Source organism: Mytilus edulis, chromosome 11, assembly GCF_963676685.1.
Source record: "Mytilus edulis chromosome 11, xbMytEdul2.2, whole genome shotgun sequence".
Taxonomy (NCBI): Eukaryota; Metazoa; Mollusca; class Bivalvia; order Mytilida; family Mytilidae; genus Mytilus; species Mytilus edulis.
In genome coordinates, this window is record NC_092354.1 from 10934484 (window position 1) to 10955848 (window position 21365).

Genomic DNA, 21365 nt, shown 5'->3' on the forward strand with positions numbered 1-21365 from the left:
AATCACAAAATTAACCTTCATTTTCGAACTCCAACTTGTTATCTCTGAAAGTAGATGCTCCTTCTTCTTTTCAGCAAAATTCCATTGACATCCTACACATGCTACACTATGGTTGTAAAAAGAATATTTGTATAGATATCATAAGCAAATTCATAACATAAATAACAAAAGGCTTCAAAGAGTCTGAATCATCCACCTGTAGTTTTTTTCTTAAATTCATCACAAACCAGCATGGATAGTAGGATCAATTTTGAGTTGTGTAAGCATCGGTAAAAAGTGTACCATACCCAAACCCTGTCTATAACATGGTACTGTGGTGGTACAATATTAGAACTAGCATATTCTTTTTTAAATAGACTACGTCATGTATCAGTGTTAATTTATTCAACATTAACTAGAAGTAATGCTGTTTTGGTGATATGTTTATATCTCACAAAACAGGTTTAACATGCTGTATTGTTGCGCATGTCATAAATCAGGAACATCTAGATAGCTTTTGTTAGTCTAGTTTGTTCTGTTTTTCCTTATCTCGGGTTCATATATAAAATTGAGAATGGAAAAGGGGAATGTATAAAAGAGACTACAACCCGTATGTTTTGAAGTGTAGTGATTTCCATTTTGTTGTATTTGTATACATTAAAAAGGAAAAAAGTAAAATCACAAAAATACTGAACTTAGAGGAAAATCAATCCGGAAAGTCCATAATCACATGGCAAAATCAAAGAACAAAACGCATCATGAAAGAAGACCCTGTTTAAGCCTGTTTTTGCGTGTTGTATTATGGATTCGGTTGAAGGTGTTTCGCTGGCCTTAGGCTATTTTCTGTTTTAGTTTAAGGTTGATGTCTCTGTGATACTTTCGCAGTTTGTTTTCATATTGAGTAAAATTGCATTTGAAGGAAATTTGTAAATGTTGGATCTTACTTTGCTGACAATTTTAAGACTGTAACTTCTAAACCTAAAGATCCAGTTACCCTCATATTATATTTGCTCGAAATAATTTCGTTTTTAAGATTTTACCCAAAGATAACAACAAATAGAAGTTTTAAACGACTATGACTGGCTATCAAGCCCTTGCACGGACGGTTGCATTGTACATCTACGCTCTTTTTATTCCATGGGAAACAGCAAACACAAACAAAACGTTAGCTAATTTACGATTAGCTTAAGTTTGATTGTTATTGGTTCAGAGTAGAAGATCTTTGATATTGTTAACATCGGACGGACGACCGACGAAGGACGACAGACGACGACGGACGCCAAGTGATTTCAGAAGCTCACATTTAAATTTAGGAAAGATAAGCTTTAAAAGATTAATTTTGAATTCAAAGATGTCATTAAAGAAGTTTTATCATGAATTTATATGCGTAACATATCACCAAATGGTTGATTGTTTGATTTATAGAAAATATGTAGCGACATACAAAAAAAATATTCATGTGTGTTGAACGACTAAAAACTGTTTCTAATTTTAGTTCATCAATAAAATTGTTTTTGTGCATCTGTAATATTTTATCAAAATAAAACGACTTTGTTAGATACCCCATTTCCTAGACCACATCTATAATTCTACATTCTTGTACCTAAATCAAAATGCAAAAATATTAAATTTGAACTTTGGAACTGTTGATCATGACATAATATTAACAAAACCACTTAAATATTCAAATGACCGTTCTAGAATAATCTGAATAATACGAATTATAAAAGAAAATAAACAAACAAACAAAAACGACATATGACAGAAAATTCAAAACTAACAAACCCCGAAAAGGAAGAAACACGTACCACTGAGGGAGAGTTAGTTGAACAAGTTATTAGTTTTTTTCTCCACAAAGTTTTTACAAGTATAACTTGGACAAAGTTTTTTGTAGAAGTAATAACTTGAACAAAATAATAATATGTTTGCGGTATATACATTGTATGTTACAGGCATTTTCTAAATTTAGGCATTTTGTAAAATGACTGAATTTTTAGGCATGTTCTAAAATGCCTAATGTTGACAGGCATTTTAGAAGATGCCAAAATAAACCTAGTCAAATTGTAAAATGAGTGAAATTTTTTATAAAAATTTTACAAAATGCCTGGTCTGTTTCAGGCAAACTATTTAAATATGAAATACATAAAATAGATGGTAGAAATGTATTGTAAAGCTACAAATAAGGGTTGATTTAAATAAATTTCATATTATTCTTTATGCATATGCAGAAGAAATATACAGAAGAAATATAATGAGAGCACATTTGAACACTGGACATGGTGGAAGAGATAAAATGTTAAAAGAGGTCAATAAAAAATACGTAAATGTGACAAGGCATGCTCTGAATTTGTTTAAAGAAAAATGTGCATAGAATGTTAACAAAAAAAAGAACAAGAATGTGTCCACAGTACACGGATGCCTCACTCGCATTATCATTTTCTAAGTTCTGCTGATCGTGAAATTTGGGTCAGAACTCTAATTTGACATTAAAATTAGAAAGATCATATAATAAGAAACATATATACTAAGTTCAGGTTGAATGAATTTCAACTTCCTCAAAAACAACCTCAACCAAAACTTTAACCTGAAACTGGACAGACGAACGAACGAACGAACGAACGAACGGACGGACAGACGGACGGACGGACGGACAGACGAACGGACGCACAGACCAGAACACATAATGCCCCTCTACCGTAGGTGGGGCATAAAAATTGCTAGCAAAGGTCTAGTTATCTAGCCGTTGAGGTAGTAAGGACTTTAGCAGTAGGGCTCATGTTGATCTAGTAGAAATGCAGTCTAGGCTTGATGGTGATTTCAGATTTGTCATGCATTATCAAGTTCATCTGACCAAGTTTGCTATATAGCCAGTACTTACATCAAAGCATGCCGAAGTCGCATATCAGCTACTGAATATATTTTTACTATGTGTTGACCCAGATATCCTACAGTCGAATAACAGACGTGAATTAACGGCCAATATTATCAACGAACTGAAAGACATGAGGGCAGATTGTACAAAATATCATGAAAACCTCGAAATCCCCAATCACAAGGAAGTGTCGAAAGAGAAAATGCAGATATCAAAGACATGCTAGTTATCTGGATTAGAGAGGAGAGCAGTTAAAAATATAGGAATATAGGGTTGAAATTTTTCCAGTTTGAAAAAAAAAACACAGTCATCATTCTAGTATAAACAAATCACCATACAAGACAATGTTTGGCTGTGATGCTAAGATAGAACTATCGTCATCATCACTACCTCAAGAAATTCTTGGTTCTTTACAGACTGAGGAAGATCTATCACAGCATTTTCAAAGCTCTGATAAGCCAGATGAGATAAGCAATGACAAGCCAAATGATGTAAGCTCTGATAAGCCAAATGAACCTGACGAGGTAAACCAGCGTAATGCAGCATTAAATCTATCCGAAACTCAGAAAACTTAATTACATGTTCATGAGAGTGCCGTTTGTGAAAATCCATGTTGTGCACAATACAGATCAGTACATACATGCATGAGCTGTGTTCAAAAGGAAACATATCTGATTCTATTACTTGTCATCTGTGTTCAAATGAAGAGGGCATCAGAAATGAAAGAAGGCAAGCATCAGACTCAATGACAAAACAAGCTGTCATGATGAGGAATTTATCGGAAAGAGTTTTAACAGCGGTGGATTTTGGAGCAAATGTATCAGTTGCAATTCCCCATGCGGCTGATATTTCGGGAAAGAAAAAGCATGGTTATAAACTTGGAACTAAGGATGGAATACTACGTGGACTTTACACTAGGAATCAGTATGAACTTTCTGACGATAACTTTATCGCTTTTCAATCGTTAAATTATGATAATGAAATATCCTTTAGAAAAGCTATCAGTAAATTGTCTTTGTGTGATGGTCAGGGTTTCACAAAATGTGGTTGCAGTGCTAGTTGTAAGACTACATGTAACACTACACGTTGTCGTTGCAAAAAGTCAGGACAAATATGTAACAGTCGCTGTCACCCAAACACTACATGTAGCAACAATTAGTTGTCAACTTCAGTGTTAATGTAAATGATTTAATTACAGTTATAAAACTGTAATTGTTAAAATTCCATGCTATATTTAATGATAGAATAAAATTATCTTTTTGATATTTCTAGTCGTTAAATTTTGGGTACATTCCATTCAGTTTTAGTCTTTATAATATTCTTTATAAAGCACAAAAGTGTCAGTATTCACCTCAGACACTAACAAAACATTTTTAAGACTTATTAAGAAGGGATATAGTTACGATACTGTTGTCAGGTCATTAAAGATTGCATATTTTGGCGTTAATATTGATTCATTTATAGGGTATTTGCATCGGAACTTAACACATTTATTCAAAAACCAGGTGTTGGCATGACACGGGTTATGTTCTTCTCATATATGTTATGATGGTATGAAACTCAACTGATAACGGGAAGGATTGTGCTTGATGTTCATATGATGAAATCATGATCTTTCAGTCAGTTTAATTTAAGTCTGGCGCTAGCATGTCAGTTACATTGTGTAACTGCTAATAGTCTGTTGTTATTTATTTATTATTGTTATTTTGTTTATTTTCTTTGGTTACATCTTCTGACATCAGACTCGGACTTCTCGTTAACTGAATTTTAATGTGCGTATTGTTATGCGTTTATTTTTCTACATTAGCTAGAGGTATAGGGGGAGGGTAGAGATCTCACAAACATGTTTAACCCCGCCGCATTTTTTGCGCCTGACCCAAGTCAGGAGCCTCTGGCCATTGTTAGTCTTGTATTATTTTAATTTTAGTTTCTTGTGTACAATTTGGAAATTAGTATGGCGTTCATTATCACTGAACTAGTATATATTTGTTAAGGGGCCAGCTGAAGGATGCCCCCGGGTGCGGGAATTTCTTGCTACATTGAAGACCTGTTGGTGACCTTCTGCGGTTGTTTTTTCTATGGTCGGGTTGTTGTCTCTTTGACACTTTCCCCATTTCTCAATTTTTTTAAGGCATTTTGTAAATTGCCTTACATTTTTTTAGGCATTTTATAAATTGCCTGAAAAAAAAGTCAATTTGTAAAATGCCTAAAACCTTCAGGCATTTTAGAAAATGCCTAAAAATTTCAGTCATTTTACAAAATGCCTTAATTTAAAAAATGCCTGTAACTTATTTATATATATATATTTGAATTGAATAATACAAGGAGAGGAAAGTTTACTTTCCACCTCAAATTAACAATACCACTTCTATATTGGAGTGATTAATACATTTACACACAAAAATTACCTTTTATTATCACTTCCAGGTTTAATGATATTTGAGAAGCTCACAATTATAGATTTTGTTTTGATTTTTGACGAAATAGTTTCACTCTTCTCCTCCAAATCCATATTTTTAATTTCATGCTAAAAATAGATTTAAGTCTATAATGCCTTGATTTACTGTTTATATATATGCCTATGTCTTTGATCAGAAAGACATGCTGTTAATTTACTGTATGAACGGCTGACACCGGAATGCAACATTTAACATGTTTTAACATTGGCTTATTTGTTTGCTTTTTGGCCTGGAATGTTTGTCCCTAATAATGAAGACGGTTTGGTACCATAAACATGTTTAATCCAGTTGCAAATGTTTGCATTTATCCAGGATTCTGATATTCAGTAGTTGTCGTTTGTTTATGTAATTTATACGTGTTTTTCGTCCTCTTTTTTTTATATACAATGGAGATAAGACCGTTGGTTTTTCCGTTTGAATAGTTTTACATTAGTAATTTTGGGGCTCTTTTTAACTTGGTATTTGGTTTACGCTAAGGCTCCGTGTTTAATGCCGTACACTGACCTATAATGGTTTACTTTTAGTAATTGTTATTTGGATGGAGAGTTATCTCATTGGAAATAATGCCACATCTTCCTATGTCAAGCTTTTTGAAGTTTAGTGATATTATGGTCTGGCAAACTTGAGATAGATTTATTTGATCAATTATCAACATAAAACACTACAGAAGTAATGTTAAACAATATCACACATGCTAAAATACTTAAATCATAATATCTTAACACAATTGCTGATACCTTATCAGAATTGTCTATGAAAACCTCATTGATTTTTCAGTGATAATATATTAACCTTTGAAAGCATAACGTGATCGAAAGAAAATCTTGTTCAGCTGTGTTTGTATATTTTTAGGCAACTGTATGCATATAAAACATTATAAAGTTATTTTATTGAAATTTGTTAGGTCTGTCCATGTGAAGCATCAATTGCACTGATAGATATGGGTTACTTATATGTGTATATCAATTTGATAAAAAATATTTAAAAAGGAAATGAACAATCTAATGATTAATGGTAGCAAATGTAAACTACAAACCTGTTTCAAAACTGCTTTGATTTCATCTAACGAACTTTCTAAACGGTTCTTCTCTATGTTGCAATAATGCCGTATCCTTTTTAAACTGTAAACATGGTAAATATTATAAACATACGTAATAGTTATACACAGCGAGAAAGGGGTGTCTGGATGAGAAACCACGTCCGCCGGAGGCCGGAGGGATTTCTTATCCAGACACACCGTATCCCGAGATGTATAACTAGCTTATACCCCATTATTAACCCAATGTTGTAAACATTAATTATAAAATGAAAAGAAAATACAATATCAAACCATGATTTATAAGACTTTTATTTTTCTTATTACATGAAACCCCACTAGTAACCTTTTTGGGTTATCTTCGTTCAAACTTTGACAAATGAATATGTTTTACCAATGTCAAGGTTGATTGGCATATTCCAATTAAATTCATGGGTTGATATGGATCGGCATGTCAAGGTGACTGTATCGTGTATTCCTTTTACAAAAAAAATACGTCATGCTCCTTGTATGCAGTTATCAATATGGAAAGGAGCATGACGTATTTTTTGGCAAGCGTTTTATTTGGTAGAAGAGACAAGAGATAAAGGCAATATTATAACCTAAAGTGCTTACGTGTATCAGTTTGATAAGGGTAATCATATATATATTTTGTATCTTTCGGTTTTGTAGAAAGAAATTTTTTTTTCTCGAGAATAGATAAACATTCATATTTGGACCTACAAAGGCATAAGTGTGTCTGCAATAGAAACCCGACTACCAGACACGCTCAGTATACAAAGATACAGATTTTATATTTCTTAAATCTCTTTTTGGGACAGGGGATAATAAAGTTGGAGGTTTCCTACTCAACCGAAAAGGAGTGGGGTTCAAATACATTGATCTTTTAAATCGGGTCCAACCTGCGGAGCCCCTACCCCGACCGGCCATTGGATAACGACTGCATAAATTATAAAGGTCGGAAATGTGATCCATACTATAAACGGGTGGATACTGGATCAATATACCTATAATTCGGGTGAATATTGGATCAATATACCTATAATTTATGGAGACAAATGACTGGGATAATAAATATAACTTTTAGAAAACGTTCAAAATAGATGCTTAAATTTTTTTCGCTTTTGGAGTTCCTTAAATGGATTTTTTTTAATATCTTGCAACAATTTGTAGTGAACACTATAAGCAATTTCTTATGTTCATGCTATTTAAAGAATAATCAATGTCTATTGTACGAAAAACAATGGACTTTGTTTGCGGGATGTAGATCTAGTAGAAGGGGTTTCAAAAAAACCCGCTCGTCACACCCTGAGGTCAAAATCTATTGTTATTCGTAACAATAGATCTAGTCAATTTACACTTGTTTCAAACATAGAAACTATGAAGTATAACAATATAACTGGGGTGTAAGTATCTAAGATATATACACTAGTTAACTTTTTTATTGTCCGTGTTGTGCTTCGTGTACTGCTGTTTGTCTGTTGGTATTTTATTTAAGCCGTGCATTGTCTGTTTAATTTCGATTTATGAATTTGAATGTCCCTCTTGTATCTTTCGCCTACATTTTATCAAGGTTCTTGATTCAAATTCCATAAAGAAAAATTCATAATCTGACAAAGAACATCCATACATATAATTCATAGAAAAGAAATATTTATTTGCCCTTGCCTTATTGCTGACATTTTTTTTTAATTTGTCATACTGACCATTCTTGCTATTGAATTTTTACTAGATATAAGCATGAACGCAAATGAAATTCATAAACATAGGCATTTTTTTTATAATAATTGGTAAAGGTACAAAAACGGGCAAGAAAAGTTTAAATCCCTTGGAAGTATCCAATCATTTCGGCTGTTTTTCATGTTTGTAAACCTTGCTTTTCTGATTTAGTTTGCTTTTTGCAGTTACTGTTTACTGTCTAAATAACAGGCAATGCCAAAAAATAAGTCAATTGTTATTTGGAAGGATAAAAGGCTTTAAAAGAAGTCATCTGGTAAAGTAAGGTTAATCTATGTATGCATTTAAAGGTCCATTGATGATATCAGTTCAAGTTTCAGATCATTCATTAAGGTTCGGAAGTATGTTTAATGATCCTTTTTAACTTGTCCTATAATTATCGGTGAGCTAGTTTTAAAAAACTACCTGTCTTTGTATTTGTGGTCTTCAATTTGTTTCATGTTCACAATAATTAAAGAACAATTTTCATATATTCACAAAAGTTTGTCATTTAAATAATAAGGGATCAGGTCAAAAATGGGAGCATAACGTTTCAGACTTTACCTTGCATCACTAAATACTTCTTTCGATAATAACATCTGTGCCTCTCTTTCCCGATCCGACATTGAGGCGATTTGTATTTCTAACTCATTAATCTCTTTATCAAAGAAATTACTCTTGTTTTTCTAAAGATGAAAAAAAAAAAATTATTTGAATAAAATAAGTATACAATAAAAGTAAAATCACAAAAATACTGAACTCCGAAGAAAATTCAAAACGGAAAGTCCCTAATCAAATGGCAAAATCAGATAAATCACATCAAACGAATGGACAACAACTGTCATATTCCTGACTTGGTACAGGCATTTTCAAATGTAGAAAATGGTGCGTTGAACCTGGTTTGACAGCGCTCAACCTCTCATTTTTATGACAGTCGCATCAAATTAGACTCCGTTATTTTTACAAAGATGCGTGAAAAAAAGACGTAATCGGTAAAAATATATGCATTTGGTTACAGCATTCATCACTGTGTTACAATCTCAAGACAAAAACAACCATTTAAAAAAACACAGAAAAACACATCTATAAAATTTTAAAACACATTCTTTGTAAGGCTCACTAGATAAACTATGTTTTTTTTCGAAAGTGTTCAATAAAAATATAGGTTTAACACGCAATGATCTTTGCTTAAAAATTGTGGTTAAAGTGACGAGCAAAACCCTTTGTTAAAAATATAATAACTCAATATTTCAATTTAAAATCAGTTTTGGAACTTTAATTTAATGAATAGTGAAGGTAGTGGTTGTGCAGCTTCAATTTAAACAAAATTTACAGAAAAAGATGTATTCAATAAAGGGACAATCAAGGAATTTGTCAATGACAGTCGAGTATATATTGAATTCGAATTCCATTTGATAAATATGTCGGTGCAAATTCAGTCTCTTAGAAATGTTATAATTCCAGATTCCGGGTTTAGAATGAGATAAACACCTATCCGATGAGACAGCAATTGGTCAGATATTGGTACATAAAAGGCATCAGGTTCATTAGTGATATTGTAAATGATAAAAGGCGTTTTTTTTTGTCTCATGACGCTTTTAACAAAAAATATAATCTGAATGGTACTTTTGTAGACATTCTATCTATTAAACTTGCTGTTACACGTGACTAGAAAGATTTGTTACTAAATATGTCACCTAACCACAACTTATTTGTATTCGGTTTTTAGCATGAGAATAAAAAAAATGCCAATCAATAAATAATTCGCTAAAGATGTATATTCACTTCTTATCGATCGGGTAAATGTTTCTCCTATTTCACAACAAACGTGGAAAGAATGTTTTAATATAGAAATAAGGGACGAAAGTTAAACAATATGCATTCACTAGCTTTTGAATGTTCTATAGAAACCAAACTACAAGCTTTCCAATATAAAATGTTAAACAGAATAGTCTTACATATTTATCTCCCTGAAAAATATAAACTTTCCTTAACTAATGAATGTGCCAGTTGTAAAGAAATAGAAACCATAGAGAATAAGTTTTTTGAATGTACTGAAATAAAAGAATTTTGGAGAGAATTTTCTTATTGTTGGTACTAAATAGTTAGTTTTTGGAGTAAACATATTTTTGAATAAAGACAGTGTCATTTTTGGTGTACTGATTCGGATGACTTAGTTTTAAATTATTTTATTCCACAGGCAAAGTATTACATCAATTATGTAAAGAACACACAATTAGACAGACTGCTAATATATGTTCAAGCATTCCTTAAATTTTTAATAGACGTCTGGATATTAGAATATCTATATATTTCTAAAGACAGACACGAGTCATTTTTTTGGGGGGGAGGGGGGGGGGGGGTGTTATAGAAGTTTGTTAATTAAATTTATTTTTGATATGATCATATATATATAATTTCTCTAATTCGTCGTCAATTTATCCCTTTCTGCACCCATTGTATTAAAAACAAATAATCCACTTGTGGTTCGTTTGATCTCAGTACTTCATTGGTCAAAATCCGATTATGACGACAATTGTTCTTGTTTTCCTCTGAAATTCCTATTGTGACGGCATTAAAAGGCGACCAGAACTAATGACGTCAAATAGAAAGAACACATCTTTTTGCAATTCAGTCGCAAAGAAGGAATAAGTTTGCCTGAATATTGTTTGAAAATCATTAAAGAAACATATTCCACCACCAAATATCGTGTAATACGATATCTATCCACTCTCAACAATTAAATTTTAAATTTTTAAACACTCGGCAAGTCTCGCGTTTAACATTTAAAAATTTAACTGTCTCGGGTGGATAAATATCGAATCAAACTCGATGCAGTGATAGAATCTATATGTATTCCAAAATATCCTTTTGACGTATCTTATACTCAGTATTCACATCATTTTTTGTAAATGGTTATTATGTCTTATTCGTAAAATATCAATAGTTTAACAATGCCATCACTGTTATGTTTTTCACTTATGTATTGTTAAAATGTATCTATATACTATAGTTGGAACACTTAAAAGATCAATAAAAAAAGATATAAGGAGATCTTGTAGGAGTGTCATGGAGACAACTCTCCATCCAAGTCACAATTTGTAAAGGTAAATCATAATGAGTCAAAAGACTATTTTCAACAGGACGCTTTGGCTCACACCAAACAGCAAGCTATACAAGACCCAAAAAATGACTCGTCTAAACCAATTCAATTGGGAATAATCAACGGTCTATTCTTTTTTAAAAATCAAAACATAACAAACATTAATTGTTGTGACTACAATCTAGTCCTTCGTCGAATAGGACCTATGGATTTAGACTGAATCCTGGGTTTTTACAAACACGAACAACTGGACGTTTGACACATGTGAAGCTGGATCTACATATCCTTTCAGGGCAGTTGAGAATACCCCCCTTTCTGGATTTTGGTTACGTTTATGTTGGTCAGTCTTTAGTTTTCTATGGTGTGTTTTCTTTTTAAACCATGGCTTTGTCTGTTTATTTGATTCCATTAGTATTTTATTTCATCATGTTCATTAAACGATAAGACTGACAAAGAACTGCTAGTCATTTAACCTATAATAGTACTTCAACAGTTAGTTTTTTTACATATTTCTTCTGTATTTAAACGTATGTTACCTTTTTATATTTTAACTTCACTCGTAAAGTTTCCAGCTCCATCGTAATATCTTCCCATGTTCTTAAAACTCTGTAAAATATAATATGTTGGTAAAAAAGAGCTACATTGATAAAAAAAAACAAAAACAACAACACTTAACCAAACCAAGAGTAAATATGTTTGAAATTACACCCACTGAAGTGGACTTTTTATGTGTTTTCTCATTCTACTTCATTTATTTGTTTAGTGGGAATTATTTCACCTGTTTGCTTAAGGGTCATCTGAAGTCTACCTCTGATTGCGGTATTCTTTGCAATGTGTTGAAACCCATTGGTGGACTTGTCTCGTTTTCTGCTCTTCGGTTGATTTCTATCGATTTCACATATTCCCAATTTCAATTCGAAGATCAAGCGTAATGTTTTGTGTTTCAATTATTCATTGAAACCAGGTTTTATTAAAACGACATTGTAATTTTCATGATACATTTGATTATCGTGACATGGATAATGTTTTTGTTTGCAAGTATGAAACTCACATTTAGAGATTTATATATTAAGTACCTATATATATAACACGATGTGAAAGTTTGATTTGGGCTTTCAAACAAGTTGGCAAAGATGTTTCATATTTGACAACGGAACTTGAATCAAATCAGATTTAAAGTCAAGTTGAACCTAATTTCGAAATCGCGACACATTTTAAGCATAAATTCTAACAAAATAAACCAGAACTTTTCTTATGAACAATCATTGTAATGCTTTTGACTTATTCCTCAAAATACTGTTGGACAATTTAAATCATAACTTCCTGTCACATGTTTCATAGGCACAAACGATGTTGTCTTATTAGCAAAGCTTTTTTGAATATACCCTTTTGATCCATTTCTTGTTCACCAACATATCATCATTGCTTTACTGTTTACTTACTTATCAGTAGTATTAATCAAATATTTTCGTCATTTGACTATAACTGCGTTCGAAGGGAATTAAAGGGCATACGATACAGTTACAGGGGAAGTATTGACGTTACTTAATACGTAAATTGTTATTTAGCTACGTCAAACATAGACAAAACGAGAAAAAATGCAGTTATGCCCTGATTTTGAAACTTGAAAATGAGTTCAGGTACACTTATTTTATAAATGACATTTAGTTTGAATACGTATGAAGATAATGTGTACCAATGTTGAAAAAAAGGCAATAATGCAAATATTCAAAATTTGACAAATATACAATGTATTCATGAACATTTGATAGAGTAATTCGTAAAATATAAAATGCACAAATTTATAATGAATTCATATCAAACAGAATTTACAAATGGATTAAGAAAAATCTTATAAAACAGAAAAAGAAAGGAAAAATACGATATCAAATCCGAATTTTAAGCAAATATCTAAAATTTCGACCTATATTTATTCAAAAGGTAAGGGTAAATTTTGTATTACATATTTCATTTAATCATGTTAAAAATAGCCTACATGTACATGCAAATTTTCTTAAAAATGTCATTACCGGATCAAAACTGTATCGTATGCCCTTAACCTGCAAACTCATTTGGTATAAATGTTTCAATTTTTCTGTGCATTTTTCTTAACAATATATACAACCATCAACCGTGTAGAATTTATGAATCTTATGCAGGCGGAATACGTTTATAAGATACATGAGTTATACTACATTATGGTTGTGCCATTCTTATACTTATTATCACGCCTTTTATATATTCTAAAACTGTTGGGTGTGTACTGATTAATAAAAAGGTCTCTCCTATAACAAGTGTTTGGTAAGTGAGAGTGCTCTTAAATGGTTATTGTTTGTGTTTTGTTCTTTTTTGTCTGCTTCACGGTGAGATGATAAAAATATCTAGCTTACGCTTTGTTCAAAGATCGAGCATATACACTTATTTTCAGGCATAGTAGTGGTATATACGCTAAAGCATATACACAATCTAACAACGGTTAGATACATTCGTATAATATCGTCCTAATTGTATAACTAGTTCCGATTTATATAGGAATCCATAACATATAACGGAATATTTTGTCCAACATATTTGAATATGTAAAGAATATTAGGATTTGATCAGAACTGTTACCGCCAAGTAGCTCAGTGTTTCAATATGTGATTAAAAAGAAATCTATTGAAAAACTTAGATAAGCATTTAAAATTTGAACGATCATATCACAGGTTTGAGGATGTTTGCTCCTCTACTTATTGAATTTTTGCCAGATTTTCGGAATCCTCTAGTTTTATCCATATATTAACATTAAAAAGATTTGCCCACTAATCCCTTCTTTTCTTTACATATTTTAATTGCATATTATCTAAAAGGCCATATTTCAAAATCTTATAAAATCCTTGTTATTTTTTTATAGTTTTTAAAACAAACAGGTGCCAATGTTAAGTGAAAGAACAATCTAGAGAGAGTTATATCCCGCCAAATTTTCAATGGCTTATCTCTTGAAAACAAGCACATGGACTTTTCATTTTTTTTCTTTTTTTTTAATTCTTTATCCCTATACTTTTTAATTTATAACAGTCTTTTAAAAAGTTTGTTATTTTTAAAAAGAGTAGCGAACATCCTTAACATTACGCAAGTTATTGTTGATGTCAATTTATAAGTAAATGAAATGTAGTCATAACACAAAATAGAAGATTTCCAAAAAAGCACAGTATTTGATTTAATTTAAGATTATACACAGCGTTAAATTGGCCGTTTCAGAATCTAAAGAAATATGGGTAATTGCATTGTTCGCACCCAAAATGAAAAAAACGTCATGTCATTGGTTGAATTTTCATTGATTATGACATTTTAACCAATAACAATGAGTTGGTTTACACTTTTAAAAATATTACCCAGGATGCATTCGATTCTAAAACGACGATTTGAGCACTACTCAGACAATTTTATGTATAGTCAATTCCGTACTGTGCAAAAGCTTATCAACAACTCAGTTAGTTGTTAGAATGTATATCTTTATCATAACTACTGAACAATCTGGATATAAAATAAACACATTTTAATCGACTGCTAGCAAATTGTCAATAACCTTAGACTGGCAGCATTGTCTACGCCTTAAAATTGACTGTAAAATGTATTGATTTGCGTTTAAGAGACACACCATACTAATAAATGTTACTATTCCTTAAATGTGTTTTGAATCCAATAAATGACAACCATTTATTACGAAATCTTTTCTGTGTAAACTTACTCTAGATTCGAAGCTTCCATCTTTTCGCAAACGAAGGTTTTGTTCTAAAAAATAAAAGTTCTTAAATAGTTTGACTTGATACAAATTCTTGCTAGAGTGCATAAAAATTATTTGATGTTCTATAAAAACAAGTAAGAGGTACTATGGTATACGGATGCTTACATTTATAAATGTTACAATAGTCAATGCATTTAAATGTAAATTCCGAACTGACTGCTTGAAATTCAAATGGGCCAAGGACAGATACTTCGACTGGATAATTAGTTACCCCAATGTTATGATCTTTTTTCCATGTAAAACCAAACCCAGTATTCATATTACTGAGGGGGAAATATATATTTAATGAATGTATAGCTCGTCCATCCTTAAGTTTTAAAATCAAATTCACAAACAATGTCTACAGTAAGATCAAATACAAAACCATCATATTGGTCAACAAAAAATGACGATGTCCAAAATATATATAAAGGTAGGGTTTAAATGTGAACCTTATCACCTCATATGTTTTTGAATTCTGCATTACGGTAAAACCGTTACGTTGTAAGTGAATGTGTTTTTTTAAGTGCTAACTGATTTTTTTTTGGAAAACTTGGATCAAGTACATTCTTGGCCAAAGGTAAAACAAATCAAAAACATAAAAGGGTAAATACAATGGAAAAAAATAAACACATACTTAATTAACTAAAGTATCAATTTTAAAGCAACCTGATTTGAATGTTTGGTATAAAAAATGTAAAACAAAGGTAAATGACTTTATTCTTGATATCATTATAATGACACATGAGAATATAAATTTCTTATCGGTTCATTTTGTAATTATAGGGTTAACTTCTGTTAGAATAACGTTCATAAGGAAAACTTATTACCTCACATTTCAGCTTTGAATAAAAGTAAACCTTATGGAGATAAACTCATCATAGATACCAGGATAATTTTGTAAATACGCCAGACGCGCGGTTGATAATAAAATAGACAACAAGACCATAATGTCTCTATAAAAAATAAAATGAGGTGGTCAATTAAAAATTATACACAAGAAACCAAACGACTCAAATTTAAAAAAAGGCAAATGTACAACAATGTTCCTGTTATATTCGAAGCCAAAATCGATCAACAAATATATCAAATAACAGAAAACAGAAAAAACACTGACTTATAGAATGTCGAAAAGCAAATGAAGGTGTATGCAATGTAATACGAGGTTGAACATGTTTTCCAGCGATCGATTTAGTCATAAACAGTTTAACTTTTTCAAAATTGCCATTTTCATAATATATTACGTTTCTGTGTGTGTTACATTTTAATGTTGTGTTTCTATTTTGTCCTAGTTCTCTTATATTTGATACGTTTCCCTCAGTTTTAGTTTGTGACCCGGATTTGTTATTTTCTCTACATGCTCTATATATTTATGAATTTCGAACAGTGGTAAACTACTGTTCCCTTTATTTACATCAACAATATAATATAAATTAAAAATAGCGCAGACTTGACAATTTTTATGAATCACTCAATAACAACAAAAAAGTTCAATCTGTTATAAAGTATATGGTCATGTACTTATATTTTTTTGGTAAAAACAACCTTTCGGAAATTTAAAATTTTCAAATCCTTCAACGAGGTAGTGACGCTATATTTGTTTTATTGTTTATAAGTGGGTGTTTTTCATTATCAAAAAAATATGACTCCCCTTCTTTCGGTACCACAATTTTGTTTTGCAACTTTCATTTTGTTTGTCAACCTTCTTCCTAATAAAAAAAACAAAAATAAATTTCGTTTTGCAGCAAAGTCGTCTCATTAACAATTTCGACATATTTAATTTCTAATTGTCGATATTATTATAGAGGAGCACTTAATACTAATATGTCTGGCTATCTATATATCATTTTGCATAGACACTTCATCGCAATACAAAATATATCTTTAAAAAACTCGTTTAAAAAAATAGAAAAATGTATATACTCGGCAATGTTCAGTCCATTTTTTGTTTGTTTGTTTATTTATTTAAAAATCACTATCTTGATATATTTGATATATCTTGTTTTAAATAACAACTGAGTGCAGTTACTGCAGACAATATACACAAAAAATGTTTTTTTTCATTATAAAATTATTTTTACATAAAGTTCTCAAATATTTGTAGAATAGCTACAGATGCAAAGATTAACGTTTTGGAAAAAATAAGCTTCTATTAGACAAGTTAGAGGTTTAACGGCCGTTTGATCCACCGTTTTCTACATAGGAGAATGCATGTGCAAAGTAACGGCTGTTGTTCCTTCGTTTAAAAAGATTTATATTTTGATTTTGCCATTTGAATACAGACTTTCCGTGTTGAATTTTCCTAGGAGTACAGTATTTCTGTTATTTAACATTTAAAAAAACCCGAGTGGACAAAATATGGTAATCCAGATTACAAAACTTCCTGCAACGTTACAAATCGCTTAATGAAAATAGTAATGTTGCTATGATAAGTTGATATTTATCTTATTCACTCATGTAATTGCAGTTTAATTCTACTATATCTCTTTTCAAACATTCAATGTTTCGAACAAAGAAAAAGTTAAATACTTTGTATATATTCAGCTATCTGTATTTGTGTACATTGACAGTCATGCTTAACTAGTCATACTATTTTTCAAACAATTTTTAAATGTCGTTTTTACAAGGATATTATAATTATGTTGTCATCTTAAGACCTCGGGCATATTTCGTGTTTTAATGTGCCATTTCAAAACCTATTTCAAATCTCATATCACAATGAAAAAAATCAGGCATTTAAATATTTAAATAATATATTAATGTACAAATATTGTACCATTCATATATGAACAAACAAAAAGGAAATTAACTTTAAAAGTATCTGTTTTGTAAATTGTGGTTCTTTTTAAATCGTCTAAAGTCTACCCCTTAGCCATATCAAAAAATACAAAATGGTTTCAACGTTTGACTACTATTTATTCTGACATTGGTATTAAAATAATAACATTTATGTTAAGTTGGCAATTTTAAATGTTTAAGATATATTATGCAAAAAAGGAGATATGCGAAAAAGGGACTAGACATACAAACAAATCAAAATGCACAATTATTAAACATCTTTATAACTTGGAAGGGAATTTAGTCTACACCCTCGACCGACACCTGTTTTATTTTACAATTTTCAAGCTGTAAATCCTCCTACATATCATTAATGTTCTATACATATAACGGAAATCCGCCATATCAACTGTACTTCATCAAGGACAAATACAGAAAGATAAATTCAAAGGATTCAGGGTCATAGATAAATAAATTCAGGGTTATTTTAGTTGTTGAGCGTGATTTTGTTCATTTCTTTTATTAAAGTTGTCGTTCATTTAGAATACAGCAATTGTTTACTAGCGTCTAGTTAAGAACTGTATGGTGTCGGTCAAAACAGTGGTAATAGAACCTATAACTAACAATGGTAGAATGTTAAAAAAAAATTACGCTCTTTTAGAAAAGTTATTCCAAATATAACTATATTTTCCCAAATTTAGTTAAAACAAAGTTGTTGTTTTTTCTTCAACAGAGAGAGGATATCACCCATTTGGGGTATTGTTCCTAACCTGTTTATCTTAGCGATCGTTTGCGGGCCTTTTCCGTTGTTTTGATATTTTGTTTTTCAATTTCAATACAACTGTCCGTTTTAGTTGATTTATTTGGATAAGAATTTTCGTAATCACCTATTCCAAATTCCCCGATGAATGAAAGAAAACATTGAAATTTGACGATCGGACAATTTTGTCAATGAAAACAATCAGCTATGAAAGTGGTCGGCTTTTAAAAGAAAAGATGTTGGCACATCCGGCTTAAATTCCGAATGGAAAACGCTGCTGCTAACATATTGAAACCAATTATTCCAAAAAAAGAAGAACGGGATACAAACTAAAACCAAAGAGATTACATCAACTATAAGAGAAAATCAAAAGAACAACTGAAAAAAGGGAAGGACAATAAAAAACAAACGTCAACATACTTAGAAACGGACTATTTGGTAACAACTGCCATATTGGCATATGCTTGACATGGTAAAGTATATTAAAAGAAAAATGGTGGGTTGAACTTAGTTTTATCAGCTACCCCCCTTTTCTCCGCTAATATGTTAATGTTAAAAAAATAACTCTATAATGACAACACTCCGTGACAGAAATAGGTACAAACAAACTCTAAAACACACACAATAAACAATATAATAGTACATTACGATATTTAAATTGCAGAAAAACAATGGAAAGCATCCATTAACGACAGCACTGGACAACAAAATCCGTGACGTATATTTGTGAAATATATATAATCTAGAGACTCATACAAAAATTCACAATTATTTTCACAATACTAAACAAAATGATTATGATGAATATGACGATCTTAACAGGCAATTTAAAATCAAAACTGGGACGACGTCATAATTATTTGGACGATCACGATACTTTATCCATGGAGAATATAGACTATACTGACAAAGACAACATACTTGAAATGTATTGAACATAAGAATTCAAACCACAAACATCAACACATAACACAATAGTCACTTGAACCTACAAAAGACATATATTTCGCCGATATAGGAAAAACTACTTATTGTCTATAGTCCTATGAAACACAAAGCGTGGCAAAACTTTACCTTTGCGTTTTCGATAAAAGTCCATGTTTTAGTCTGTACATGTATCTGCGTATCTCTCTTTTTCAAGTTTTATTTTGTATATGCCATTAGATATTTGTTAATACCCTGAACTGCTATGCGAAATGTGACGCAAACATATCATTAATTAGTATTACTGTCAATCAGCTTAGAAAAAAATTGCATTTGTCTTTCCAAGAACTGTTTGAATATGCATCTTGAGCAGCCTAACTACTCATAAATCTTTTTTTAAATGTAACTAAAACTCACCTTAATTTCAATCACGAAATACAGTTTAACCAAAGAATCATCACTGTAAAAGTGCTAAGTTTGAAAACGAATGAACAAGATAATTCTAACTCTAATCCATTTCAGCTTTTAAACCGTTTCGTTTCAGTCAGGTAAATGTTTATAACTACAGTATACACAAGGTTACAAATCAATTAAATATACGACTTTTCAGTTGTTCTAAAAGTTTAAAGGACATTTGTATAGGTAGAAAAATCTATTCCGCTGAATGAGGTAAAGATGTTAATGTTTGTTATAAATAAAGGAATTATTAACGATTTAAAATAATGATTGCTTGCAATTAAGAACAAGAAAGTCATACGTATCTGAATAAAAATATCGAGCAGGATTAGAAAAGGTCATAATTGTTTAGGTTTATGAAATTAGAAGTATGTGATATGTTTTCCATGTGCCTAATGGAACCTATAATCTTTTTACACCATCATTTCCTTCGAACGTACCATATATTTATACATCTCGACATTTAATCTGGAATGCTTAATACATTCGTGTTTTTCGTAACAGAATTAGCATACGGTGAGTGTTAAATATGAGTCAATTAAATTCAAATTATTTATGAAATCTAAGGAAATGGCTTCTGTTTCAAGTATAGAAATGATTCAAAAACTAATAAACAGAGTTTGGTATTATCAAAAGCTTTACTTTAATCAATAACTTCAGTTTGGAAGGTTGATATTTACAGTTAGTGTTCAAATGGGTACCGACTGTGTGATTCTTCTGGCCGATGGGGTTGTGTATTCATATGTCAGAATTAGGATCTAACCTTCTCGAATACCAAAAAACAAATACATCTTAATGAATTATTTTAATTCAATTTCACATAATTAATGTTGTCCTTCCGTCAGTAACCATCATTTCTGCGAGTGCTAGTATCTTATCTTTTTTCACTGAATTTATAATACTATAAAGTATCGAAACTAGAATGACTTCTCCATATATATATTAATGACTTGAACTTGTTAAAGAAAATACGACAAATGTGACGATTGCAATTGTCCAATCATTCCATTTAAATTTCTCGGTGTAACAGATATACCTTAGGTTTGTATCACGTGTACATATTCCAATTAATACGTAACGCTGGTTTATGAAACCCTATATCGACGTCTTTAGCTGTGTTTGCCCATTGTACTCCTTACACGTGAATTTTGCTCCAAAATGGTGACGAGGAAGTATAACTAGAACAGATCATGCATAAACGGTCATCACCAGGAATTGGTTGACGATACGATATGTTTGTGTTTCACGGCTCATCTCGATAAGTTTTACCTGTGGTAAATCTTAAGATATCAGAACTGTTGTCTGATCTTTAATTTTACGGATGCTGTCCTATTACCGTGGGTGATATTTTGATCGAGGGGAATTTTTATTACAAAAAGTACATAAAATAAGACGTCTACCTTGTCGACGCATGCTGCATGGATCCTTGTATAGTCCATGCGGTTTGTTTCCTATATCTAATCTAAGTATTTTATTTCAGAAATAATTTAGAAATGAAAACTAATTATTATGCTCC

At 31.2% G+C, this 21365-nt stretch overlaps 1 protein-coding gene across 2 annotated transcripts in view; it reads right to left on the bottom strand.

Moving 5' to 3' along the window:
* LOC139494753 (uncharacterized protein PF3D7_1120000-like) overlaps positions 1-19959 on the bottom strand; it is a 39884-nt gene extending 19925 nt beyond the window's left edge. Inside the window, exons 1-7 of one of the 2 annotated variants that reach the window (XM_071282952.1) lie at positions 19811-19959; positions 14896-14939; positions 11702-11771; positions 8627-8748; positions 6347-6431; positions 5260-5378; positions 16-106 (exon numbers count right to left, since the gene is read on the bottom strand). In XM_071282952.1, coding sequence (XP_071139053.1) covers positions 16-106; positions 5260-5378; positions 6347-6431; positions 8627-8748; positions 11702-11771; positions 14896-14915 — 507 coding nt within the window. In that variant the 5' untranslated portion in view covers positions 14916-14939; positions 19811-19959. The remainder of the gene's footprint in view (positions 1-15; positions 107-5259; positions 5379-6346; positions 6432-8626; positions 8749-11701; positions 11772-14895; positions 14940-19810) is intronic. The other variant, XM_071282953.1, reaches the window with a different exon arrangement.
* Between the last annotated feature and the right edge of the window lie 1406 nt (positions 19960-21365).